At 44.0% G+C, this 12,997-nt stretch overlaps 1 protein-coding gene across 1 annotated transcript in view; it reads left to right on the plus strand.

The window, feature by feature from the left end:
* ASAH2 (N-acylsphingosine amidohydrolase 2) overlaps positions 1-12,997 on the plus strand; it is a 50,160-nt gene that overhangs the window by 1,749 nt on the left and 35,414 nt on the right. The window contains exons 2-6 of the mRNA XM_060240821.1: positions 1,962-2,096; positions 4,760-4,821; positions 5,941-6,093; positions 7,734-7,910; positions 8,722-8,849. Coding sequence (XP_060096804.1) covers positions 1,976-2,096; positions 4,760-4,821; positions 5,941-6,093; positions 7,734-7,910; positions 8,722-8,849 — 641 coding nt within the window. The 5' untranslated portion in view covers positions 1,962-1,975. The remainder of the gene's footprint in view (positions 1-1,961; positions 2,097-4,759; positions 4,822-5,940; positions 6,094-7,733; positions 7,911-8,721; positions 8,850-12,997) is intronic.

The raw sequence follows: 12,997 nt of genomic DNA on the forward strand, positions 1-12,997 counted from the left end.
AAAAGCCTTCCCTCCATTGGAAATAATGAAGGAAAGGGGCACCTTTTTGGAGGGCTCTTAGAACTGGATCCCCTGGTCCAATCTTTTTGAAACTTTGAGGGTGTTTTGAAGAGAGGCACTGGTTGCTACGCTGCAAATTTGGTAACTCTACCTCAAACAAACAGCCCCCACCCACAGCCCCAGATACCCACAGTTCAATTCACTATGGGAATCGCTCTCCCTAGGGAATAATGGAGCGCCCAGCAGTCATTTCCCTCCCCCCCCCACCGCTTTCTGATGACCCTGAAGCGGGGTGGACTCCAAACAGGGGGATCCCGTGCCCCCACCTGGAGATTGGCAACCCTACAACAGATGCAGGAATAAGATCTGCAGTCTTGGAAAGTTCCACCAGCCCCACATTTGTCTGCTTTGTTTCCTGACTGCCGACAGGCTGGAAGAAGGATGAGAGAGGAGGGGGTAAAGTGGCGGGGCGAGCAAAAGCAGCCGGGGGAGGCGAATGGTTTCGGGAGAGAGATGCAACTTGCAAGCGGTGGGGCCGCAGAGCCAGAAGGCAGGAAGGAGAGCGACGGGGACCGACGGAGGCGGCGTTAGAGGGATCAGAGCAGCAGCCCCGAGGAGCCCAGAAAGGCCGGGAAGGCGACAGACCTGGAGGCTCCCAGCCCGGTTGCACTGCAGGGCAGGTTCCAGCCAAGGCCTCTGCGGCCGGAGAAGCAACCAGGGCTCGGCGCCAGCAAGCCAGCTCTTCCAGACTGGGGCCGCCGCACAGTCGCCGCTCCGCCCAGCCAGGGGGTGGGAAGGGAGGAAGCCGTCGCATGACAGGCCCTAGAGCCCAGCGGCTCTCCCTTTGCCTGGCGCAGTGGTGGGCACACTGGCCTAATAGAGCCACATAGAATAAATATCACATGTTTGAAAGCCTCAAGACGTGAATGTCAGCGGTAGGCAGCGGCGGCGTCGCCTGCTCGGGGATGGGGCGCCCGCCGTTTCCCTCCCTCCCCCGCTTCCGTTTGGGGGGGGCGGGGGAAGAGGGTGGAAATCCTGGCGTCCCCCGCTAGAGCGGGAGGGTTGGGACGCCTACCTTGGGACTTCATACAAGGAAGGAATATATTAAGAATCCACAAATTAGTCTAGTAAAAAAAAACCCAACCCAGCCTTCGGGGCCAAAAGATCTTCCTTATCTGTAGTGGTTAAGATATAGGATGAGGATCTGGGAATCCTTACTTTGCCATGGAAGATTTTGGGTGATCTTGGGCCAGACACACTCTCTCAATCTAACCTACCTCACAGGATTGTTGTGAGGATAAAACAGAGGAGAGGAATCTAATGTAAATCTCTTCATTGGGGAGAAAGGTAGGATACAAATAAGCAGGGCTCTTTTTCTAGCAGGAGCTCCTCTGCATATTAGGCCATGCCCCCTGATGTAGCCAATCCTCCAAGCACTTAGAGGACTTTTAGTACAGGGCCTGCTGTAAGCTCCAGGAAGATTGGCTACATCAGAGGGGCATGGCTTAATATGCAGGGGAGCTCCTGCTAGAAAAAGAGCCTTGCAAATAAGGTATTTTTTTTTAAAAAAAAAAACTCTTATATACTTGAGGATCTAGAGATGTGAAGAATGGGACTTGGATGCATTAAAATGTACTTAGGATCAGGGCTGGCCCTATCTTGTACCCTAGGCAAGGCCAACTTCTGGCACACACACACCCCTCCCACACTGATAACCAATTTTCAAAAACAGATGAATTGTGGGGAAAATGAAAAGCACAAAACTTGAAATTGCTCCCTGACCTGAATAGCCCAGGTCACTGAGTCAGGTGGAGGGGGTGCCCAATTCAGCTCCCCCAGAAGGTCAGCACACTAGGCAACTGCCTAGTTTGCTTAGTGGCAGGGCCGGCCTGCTGAGGATCAGAATGGAGCCTGTGTATTGACTTCTTTTTAATTAATTTCTCATGTATCTCTTGTTACAGTTGCTGTGGCCAAAATGAATCCACCAAATAAATGGCCAGTCTCTCCCCTCGCAATTTTGCTCATTGTCACCATGATATTGGGGATAGTCGCTTTGGTGATATTAGTCATTTTCGTTTTTCTCCCTATTAAAAGTGGTAAGTCTTAAAATCTGCATCTAGACATTTATGTTGTAGGATCTGTAATGTCTGAGGGATTCTGTGGCGGTGGCAGTGGCAGTGGACTGACTGGCAATTATTGGCGGAGTATCACCAAGGGAGGGGGTGGGGTCAAAGAGCCATCCCCATTGGTGCAGCTGCAGAGCTTCTTGATGCTGGCAAGGCATAAAGTTCTAGGAAAAGAACTGAAGCAGCAAGGGCTTCGGGAATGAGGAGGCGGAGCCTGAAGAGGTAGCATGACAAGAAAGAAGTATGTGGGGGAAGCCACTAGGGACATGATTTTTAAGAGGCTGATTGTGAAAGGTGAATGGAAACAGGGAAAGAAAACTGGACAGAAGAGAGACGCACAATTACAAATAAATAAAATAAATAAACAAGGCCAGGAATTGCAGAGGTAAGGGAGGCTAGGTTCACTGACTGAACTGAAAACCAGAAAAGCCTTTGTCATCAAGCCTTAATTTTTTAATAAGATGCAGTGCAACAAACCCATGCTTTAAAAAAAAAACACCTTTTTGCCCCATGGAAGTAAATATATATTAAGAATAATACAGGGTTCTGTTGCTCATGACTAGTGAGAGTTAACTCTCAAATTGCAAATTTTCTTTTCTGTTCCTCTTCCAGCCAGCATGGCCAATGGCCAATGACTGGGCTGATGGGAGTTGTAGGCAAAAAACATCTGGAGAGCTACCATTGGCCACCCCTGCACTAGAAGATGTAAGAAAAAATCCTGGTCAACCAGCGATGACTTAAGGATACAGCTCCATCTCTCAGCAAAGACTTTGATTAAAGCAGAGCTCTACTATCTGGAAGGACAGGGGAAGGTGAAGAGCACTTCCAAGCCAGTCTGCCTTTTTCTGTCAGATGGAATAGATTCAGGTGGCCAGCCGGGTTGGTCTGAAGCAATAGAACAAAGGAGGAGTCCAGGATCACCTTTAAGACCAACAAAGTTTTATTTAAAATGTAAGCTTTCGTATGCATGCATACTTCTTCAGACAATGAAATGGAGTACAGTGAGCAGAGCTACATAGCTGTTGGCCAGTGGTTAAGAATGTAAAGTGGTACAAAGCTAGCATCCAATGGCAAAATAGTGAAATTAACAAATTTAAAAGAACATTTGGTCTGGATAGCATTTGCTGGGAAACCAATAAAAGGTAATAAAAAGCTGTCTGTTAATTGCTCTATTGTTTATAAAAATGTCCTTTGTTTAACCCAGACTTGTAAGCAATAGAGCAAATAACAGACAGCTTTTATTACCTTTTATTGGATTCCCAGCAAATGCTATCCAGACCAAATGTTCTTTCAATTTCTTAATTTCACTATTTTGCCATTGTATTCTAACTTTGTACCACTTTGCATTCTTAATCACTGCCCACCAGCAATGTATAGCTCTACTCACTATACCTCATTCGTTGTCTAAAGAAGTATGCATGCATACAAAAGCTGAGATTCTGAATAAAACTTTGTTGGTCTTAAAGGTGTTACTGGACTCCTGCTTTGTCAGATGGAATAGTTAGGGGAGAGAGACCTCCAGAGACTGGCTGTTCTGCATGAAAAATTTTAACATAGGTTGGCTCTGACTTGCTGTCCTCTCATAAACAACACTATTGTTTGAGATAGCCTTTTGAGGACCATATAGTGAGGCAGGTTTTGTCCTGAGGAGTAACTGGAGGAACAGAGCAACCAGTCTAGACATCTTCAATAAGAGTGATATTTTAAACAAAGGAATATTCGGTTCCTGAATGGCCAGACAACAGCTTTTATGTCGCAGGCTTGGATCTTTGAGGGGAGATGGGCCACAAGCCAGATAGTACAGCACTTCTCTGGCCTGCATTTTGTCAACCTGACAGGGTTGCCAGCTCCAGGCCAGTAAATTCCTTGAGATTTGGGGATGGTTTGCTAAACAGGTGACCCCTCATAGACAATTTTGTTACTTTTTACTGAATCCCTGCAAAAGACTCAGTGAATTGCTGATTGCACATTGGTACTATACTTTTGCTGCAACTGATTGTTATTTCTGTTTCTATTGTTCATTGTTGTAAATTAAAAAAAAATAAAAACGTCACTAAAAAGATATTTAGGGACAGTGTGGAAGGTGGAGTTTGAGAAAGGGCAGGGAGCTCTGTTGATACATAATGCCATACAATGCCTTTATCTAAGGGAACTGATCGCTGTCATCTCCAGATCAGTTGTAATTCTGTGAGATCTCTCAAATTTCACATGGAGGACAGCAACTCTATATGATTGCAAGCTGTGCTCCCCTCACCCTGGAGTCCCAGTGGTTTTTCTTCAAGCATACTATTATAAAAAATATGGAGCGGGCATTCAAAATATTATTCATCATTCAAAATATTATTATTCATCATACATATGGCAAAAGGATTGTTTACAAAGGGATTGGAGGCTGTCTCACTTAAAGTGCTAGAACTTGCAAATGGAAAGTGGAATTCTAACTGACTAGAATTATCTGGGATTCACCAGACTGATGCTATTATTGAATAGAAGATTTCCAGCTTCAGGTTAAATATTTCATCAGTTTTGAAAGGGTGTAAATCCTGTCTAGTGCCTCCTGTGTTCTTGTACTGGAAAAGCCATCTAATTCTTGCATGTATTTAATTGTACTATTAATGTCCTCTTTTCTCTAGAGAATTACTTAATTGGTGTTGGTAGAGGAGACTGCACTGGCCCAGTTGCTGAAGTACCATTTGTAAGTAAAGATATGTGAAATGTAATTTCATTGGATCTGTGATTACAAGCATAGTTCTAGAAATAAGTCCTGTAGCTTTACTCAAGAACCAAACAAAACAACTTGTTTTGAAAGGTTCTCATTAAAAATGAACACCTACTGAAGTTATCCCCCTGACCTGGATGGCCCAGTCTTGTTGGGTCTCAGAAGCAAAGCAGGGTTAGCCAAGTTAGAATTTGAATGGGAGCCTGAGGAAAACCAGGGTCACTACACAGAGGCAAGTAATGGCAAACTGTCTCTGAGTGTCTCTTGCCTACAAATAGGACCGGCTCTAGGGCACATGGTGCCCTAGGCAGATCCGTGGCCCGGATCTGCCTGAGTTTGTGAGTTGTAACCTGAGTTTGTGTCACTTCCTAGCTAGGACTTATATACTTCTGGGTTTCCCTCATAAGTGGTGCAATGAATGACATCAGCCTGATAGCCACTTTTAAAAAAAGAGAGATCCTGCTGCCACTCCAAGTGGTGGCCAGAAATGTGCGCTGGTGGCAGGATATCCCATGCTCCCCCTGGGTGGCTAGCAAGAACAGGAAAATTACAAGTAAACAGGGGTGTTACAAGTAAAAAAAATTGTCCCTTTGCACATATGTGAGATGTTGGAGATTACGGGGACATTGGGGGCAACGTGCCGATATAACCCAGAAGTGGTGTAGGCACATTGGGGTGACATTCTGGTTTTTGGACAAAATTCTGTGGTTTGAAGCTAATTCTACCACAGAGTTTTGCTCCCAATGTCACCGACGTGCTTATGTCACTTCCGAGTGACATGTCACTTCTGGGTGATGTTGGAGACTTTGCACATATGTGAGATGTTGGAGACTACCATCCTTCAAGTAGCCTTCCTCCAGGCTAAACAGCCATCCTCCAACTTAAGTGGTTCTTCTTTGAATGGAACAGTTACTTAAGCTGAAGGAGAGCTCCCTAGAGGGGTGGAAGGCTTCACACTTGAACAGAAAGGAAAGGTGGGATATAAATATTTAAATAAGAAATAAACAAACTTTGCTCAGTGAAGTGACAGGATAGGAATAGGCTCCACCCCTGTGGAATTGTGTGTGGTTAATTAAATGTTGTGTTGCATTGCAGATGGGCTATGCCAGTCTAGAACAAACTGGTGCTGGTTTAGTGACACGACAGTACTGTAGGACATTCATCGTAGCAGAGCCTCAGAATCACACCAAAAGAGTGGTGTTTGTTACTGCTGAGATAGGGATGGTATCTCAGAGGCTTAGGCTAGAGGTAAGTGAAAATGTGGCTTTATAAAGACGTTACTAAATCTAAGAGCTGCTGCTTTCTGCATATGGTGAGTGCCAGTGTATAAAAATACCTGAGAATCCGTGTTCCCTCTAACCCCCCCCCCCCCCCAAACTGGAGCAGCTCACATCCTAAATAGAATATAACTGCTATAATCTTAAAATGGGCAATGGGCAGATTGCTGCTGAGCAAGGCTTCCTGTGTTAATGAGCAGCTGCTTACATGCACAGCTTAGAGGAAACACTGCAAAAAGTTATGCTGGCTGAAGACCTGTGTAAAATCTGAATATTTACCTTTGGTACATGGAATTGAGAGAAACAGAGAGTGAGAGATCATTCGTCATAATATAGAGTGATCTTATGTTTGCTATAAAATGTATAAAATGTGGACAAGTGTACTATGAAGTTGCTTTGACCAGGACGTTCCAGGCTAGCCTGATCTCATCCACTCTCAAAAGCTAAACATGGTTAGCCATGGTTAGTAACTGAACAGAGACCACCAAGGAAGCCTGGGGCTGCATAGCTTAAGGCAGGCAATGACAAAACCACTTCAGTTTGCCTCCTGCCCTGAAAGTCCTATGCAGTCACCACTTCACTACGAAGTAAGAAGGAGGGTGAAAAGCAGAAGACAGTTCAAAATGATGAGCTTGAGGCTTAACTAGGTGAGATAAAAGATCCATCAATGGGTTTCTTTATGGCTTCTCAGTAATAAGAACCAGACTGAAATTACAATCATGGAACTTAGGAGGGAAGGCTAACTTTCCCCCATGGCAACTGTTTTCCAAACTTCATTCAGCTTCCTAGTGTAAAGGTTTGTCCTTCAGGGGAAACATATTGGCATGAAATAACAGGGTCAACTGACCTCATGAAAATAATGTATGGGGAAAGGTCATGGTCACTCAGTCCAAACCATAGCAGGAGACTCTTTCACAGATTTTCCATTGTCCCATGTAGCTTCATTCTCATAGAACTAAAAAAAATATATGCTTCAGTATTAGTATTAGCATATTTTATATTCTAGTAGCTTATTGATGGTTTCTGTGGCTCAAAATATTCAGGAGTAATTCCAGCTCCTGCTTTCTTTATATAAGACATTCTTTTCATCTCAACCAAGAGCTACATTTTATTCAACCAGGAATCAACTAGGGTAGGTCCTTGTTTCTAGTAATGTTGTTTGTAGACTGTTTAATATCTGAGGGCACAACTTCGCAAATCATTTGCTTCCTTGAAACAGGCATGCAATATAGCAGAGTCTTATATTTTGGTCGAGGACAGTGACAATGTGAACATGGCTGGTACCCCTTCCACTCCCCACCACCTTTCTCCTTGTTTCATCTTTCCTCCTGCTGCCCTGCCCATGGGGTGCGGGCACAGTCCAGTATTGGGAAACAGTTTATTAAGGCTCCTTCTTGGATTTTAGGTATTTTAATTATAGGTTTAATTGCATATTTAAATCATTGCATGATTTTATTGACTGTTTTATCATTGATGCATATTGGCAAGAACCCTGTTTTTACAATTAATAAATCAATTAATAAATCAAATAAATAATAATAAAAGGACATTCCACAATGTATTTTGTGTTTTATATCACTGCAGTTGAATACTTTCTTTCCCCCCACTTAGGTAATGAAACATCTGAAGCAAAAATATGGAGATTTGTATAGAACTGACAATGTTATATTGAGTGGAACTCATACTCATTCAGGACCTGGAGGATATTTTCAAAACACACTTTTTATGATAACTGGTAGGGGGCTTATCAGGCCCTCCCTTAATGCCCTTGTCAGGGGGTCTATAGAGGTAAGAACCAGCCCAGCCTGTCCCTTTAACCACCTTACTTACATTTCCTGCAGCATGCAAGTAGTGGAATATTTGTTGGTGATGTGTGGGAAAGGTATTGACGTGCTAGAATTCTTGTTAAGCCCTCCTACGAGTGCTTAAATGGATGCAAATCCCATTGAGCTCACAGGATCTCACTTCAAGCAAACATATGTAGGATTGACCCATAGGAGTTTACATTTTATCCTGTTTGATGAAGAATGTCAATTGTTGACTGTAGGCATCAGTTGAACTGGCACGCAGATATGCTCCTGAGATGGGATGGGACGAAACTCAGCACTGTATTATTTTGAATAGGATGTGTATTCTGATGTGCAGTTAAATTAGTAATTGCTTTCAAAATCTTCCTCTTTGAATTTCACCCCAGATTTTAGACTTCTAAATTATGTGATGTTGTTTTCAAACCCATGCATTGTAAATTCTCTGTTGTTCTGCATTTTATTTTCAAATTTCATCAGAATGCAAAATTCAGTTGCTTCCATTAATTTGAATATTCATCCCCACACCCAGTACTGGGGCACATGAAAGTAACACACCACCAAAAAAGGAATCTTACTTTAGCTTAGCTGTATCAGTCTTCTTTTTTGTGATGTTTTTCCTCAATGTACATGACTGAATGTACATAAAAGAAGAGCCTTGATACAGCGAAGGTATAATCACACCAAATGCTTTCTGTGGTGTTTTCCCACTGTATGTGAGCACATTAGTGACATGAGGAGAAAGATGCCATTATCTCTATTTCACTTATCTTGTTTATATTTCTGATTTTCAGAGTATTGACATGGCTCATCAAAACATGAAGGAAGGACACATTTTTATCAATAAAGGTGTGCTACAGAATACCCAAATCAACAGAAGTCCATTTTCTTATCTTGAAAATCCAAAATCCGAAAGGGACAGGTAAAGATGAGGAAGAAGGGGAACATTACAGTTTAACTAAGAGTGGGTTGAGATATGTGCCAGTAAAAAGTTTGATGAACAGGTGAGCAAAAAAAAAATCAGAGTGGGGTTATATGTCATTTTGAAAACTTGAGTCAAAGTCTTTAATTTCTGATTACTTACATAAGGAAATGGATCCTCCTGAAATTTGCAACCCCACAATTTTGACTCAAAAATCTTTAGTTTGATTCCATTTCTCCCTCCACAGATCAAACCCACTTTCCTTCATTTTGATCTCATTTTGTCTTCTGCTGTGCCTAAACAGAACAAATTAATTCAGAACTTCTGCAAGAAAAATGAGTAAAATGTAATCTGCTATACATACAAAAATAAAAGAAATATTGGTATGTCCATGATTGCCATTGGGTTCAGTGGGGAACCTATTTTCCAAGTGTTTACTTCTTCCTCATAGCACAACATAGTGAGATAGACTGCAACCAAGTCTAATTTTTAAAGGGGGCACACAGGCAGACATGAACTGGCATTTGAGTGAGCTTTCATGTCCTAAAAGTCTCAAGTGGTGGGGATGAAGTGATCTCATTTTTTCCTATGCACCTTTTCAATTGTCAAACAGCTGCAGGGTATGTGTGTGTGTTGTACCACTCTGGCCCTAGAAAAGGTCCATAGGGAGAAATAAGAGCACCTCATCCTGCCATGCTGCAGGCCCAATCAAGGTCAGGCCCTCCCAACATTTTTTAAAATCACCTCATTAGACTTTAAAATGGCAGTGCATCAGCAGGAGGGGCACCATGATGTCTGGTTCAGCACTAAGATGCATGGTTGGATTAGGTTCAGTTCTCCAGACCTGCATATTCTGGTTTTGTTTAAACACTAGGCTTCCCAACCCCCCCGCCCTGGCAGGGGACCCCTGAATCTGCAGCCTCCTTCCCCGCTCTCCAAAAATCCGGAAGCGGGGGGCGTGAGAACATGCGTGTAGGCATCATGTAGTTGTAGAGCTCCTGATCCGTTTGTAAAATATGTGCCTTTTAAGGCTGCGCAGGAAACAGGAAGGACTTCATTGGGAAGGGTCAGTAATAGTTTCCATGGAGAACAGCCCCTCCCTTTCTTTTGCTTTCGTTTTCACAGCAAGTAGAGTTCTGCAGGAAGAAGATCTAGTAAGTATTTGTGTGTGAGAGAGAGGGAGGGGGCAGGGGATTCCGTGGTTTGGAGGCCCTCCCCCCCTTTAGAAAGCGTGGGGGGAGGGAAATGTCTACTGGGCACTCTATTGTTCCCTATGGAGAACGATTCCCATAGAGAATAATAGGGAATTGATCCGTGGGTATTGGGGGCTCTGGGGGGGCTATTTTTTGAGGTAGAGGCACCAAATTTTTAGTATAGCATCTGGTGCCTCTCCCCAAAATGCCCCCAAGTTTCAAAATGATTGGACCAGGGGGTCCAATTCTATGAGCCCCAAAAGATGGTGCCCCTATCCTTAATTATTTCCTATGGAAGAAAGGCATTTAAAAAGGTATGCTGTCCCTTTAAATGTGATGGCCAGAACTCCCTTGGAGTTCAATTATGCTTGTCACACCCTTGTTCCTGGCTGCACCCCCAATGTCTCCTGGCTCCACCCCCAAAGTCTCCTGGCTCGGCCCCCAAAATCCCCAGATTTTTCTTTAATTGTACTTGGCAACCCTACTAAACACACACCCTTTTGGTTTCTTCATACATGAAAGGGAGGTGCGGCCTATCATTTTATCTTCCCAGGGCTGATAACAACTGGGTGGGATATTTGTACTGATTTCCTGCTTCGTGTTTTTATATGCAATTATAGATGATGAGAGATCCTGAATTAATGACGTGATCCTTCTTCATCACTCCTCTTTTACATCTTATCCATCCATGTGAAACCTTAGCCCATCTGTCTTTGCTTGTGTGTTACATAAGTATTTTCAATCAATCAGTTGATAAAGTGTATCTCCTCTTCTCTGTATAGGCAGGTGGGCTGCCTATGGCAAGCGGAATAGAGCTTGGGAGCCTATCTCAAAACACCCTGGATTTGTTCCTCTGCCATGGGCCTCCTGCCATCTTTACAGTCATACTGCCCATCAGTTTGTATTAGCAAACAGGATATTACACAGGGCTGTCTGCTGCTACCAGTGGCTACTCCTGTGGATGAGCCAGCAAGCCTTATCCTCTGTGCCTCTTTCTGTTCTGTCCGCACGAATCTTGCAGCAGATAACAATGAAGTACCTGGCTAGCCTAACATGCATGTAGCCCTTGATAGCCAAACAGTTGGGCACCCAGCACCCAGAACCCGAACAGTTGCCCACCCAGTTGGGCACCCAGCACCAATAACAAACAGATCTTTGCCTACTGGGTAAAAAACCTGCTGCGAATCCTTTGTAAGCCTGTTTGGGTTTCTTGAAGAAAGAAATGGGAAATGCATATCATGTGATCTAATCAACAAGTAGAATCAAGAAAGCTGTCTCCAAGTCCATGAGATAATGGAATGTTAGATGAAAATGATGAGCACAAAAACACCAAACGTGAAACAATCCCAGTTGGTGAAAACCCTTACAGTCAGATGAGATCAATGTCATGTCCTATCTGATGCTCTCTTCCCTGACAGCTTCTGCCTGTCTACTTCCTGAGTAATCAAAGTAAGGCACTAGAATAACCAGGGATCGTTTTGTAGAAAAACAGGTGGTGGGGCTCATTAGCATAATTTATTAGCAAATGCCATCCCCCCACCAGCCAAAAGCAACCCAACACAAAAAAGGAGAGCCCTGGACGAGTGAGGCCTGCTTGGGCTGGCTAGAGATCCAGTCAGCCCAAGCCAGCCTCAGTCACCTGGGGCTCTCCTTGGGTGCCCCTCCACAGTCAAAAGCCCAGCAAGCCACCCACCACCCAAAATCACATAAGCAGTGGGGAAAGGGTGGCATAGGCTTCTCCAAGGGTTAATGAGGGCTGCTGGGGGGTGTGGCAAAGCTCCTAGTGGCTGGTTGGCTGCCTGCTCTCCTAATCCAGGAATTGTTATGCAGCTGCACCTACTATTCAAAGGACAAGGTAGATGGGGAGGAGGGGGGGAACCCTCAGAAAGGTTCAAGAGCTGTGCTTCTGTGACCACCTGCCGAATTCAAGGCCTGAGAATAACTATCAGATGAGAATACTTCCACACACTTCCAAATGTCAGGGGGTGGGGAATGTATTCAGATTAGGAATCTTTCTGATATTTCCAACTAGTATGTTTTGTTTGGGTCATCATTAATCAATTTGCAGCTGCTCACATCTTGTTAATTCATCAAGAGCAATTAATTCATTTGTCACTTGTAAGGAATGTTAATTGAATTTTCTCAATAAGGATACTCCCAGTTAGGGATGAGCACAAACCTCTCCACCTTAAATTCCTCATGAAAATTGGCAGGTTTTCCCTCTCACCCCCCCCCTTTCCATTATGGTGGGGGGGTTAGGTTTGTGGAGCTCATGGTGGAAAGTGTGAGGGGGAGTTTGAGGTATCTCTGAAATGGTTCGCATCCATTTCCACGTAACAGCTAACAGCGGGGCTGGTGTGCCTGTCAGCTGTTAGGCAGAAATAGATGCAAGCCATTTCAGTGATCCCTTTCACTCCCCTCCCTGCTTCCAAGGGATCTCTGAAGTGACTTGTGGGCTCTGTTGCACAGTCAGGTTTGAACCAGGCTTCCCAGCAGAGCCCCAGCCGAGGCTGTGGCAGTGTGCCTTGCAAAAGCCATTTAAAAGAGAATGTCCCTTTAAATGGCTTTTGCAAGATGTACCACATATGAATGAAGTCCAAGTAGCAAGTTCACCTGGTCATGAACCTCATGAAACAAACCCGTTCGGTAACCAGAGAGGCTTGTGAAGGCTCATGGTTCATGCAGCCTCACAAACCATGAACCAAAATGAACCTCTATTTTCCCTGACTCCCAGTCAGTCACCATGGATGGAACTTTCATCTCATCTCACCTATAATAGACTGCATGAGTTTTGAATGCATACTGAACTGTTTAGCCTGTAAATAATACTTTGTAAAATCTTATGTTATGTAAAATCCTTTACTAACCTTATGGTTGGCATGGAAGTGGGGCCAATCTCAAAATGGCTGCCACGGGGTTGGGCTAGTCACAAAATGCTGAAAAATTCCATGTCAA

The sequence above is a fragment of the Heteronotia binoei genome, chromosome 6 (assembly GCF_032191835.1).
Source record: "Heteronotia binoei isolate CCM8104 ecotype False Entrance Well chromosome 6, APGP_CSIRO_Hbin_v1, whole genome shotgun sequence".
Taxonomy (NCBI): Eukaryota; Metazoa; Chordata; class Lepidosauria; order Squamata; family Gekkonidae; genus Heteronotia; species Heteronotia binoei.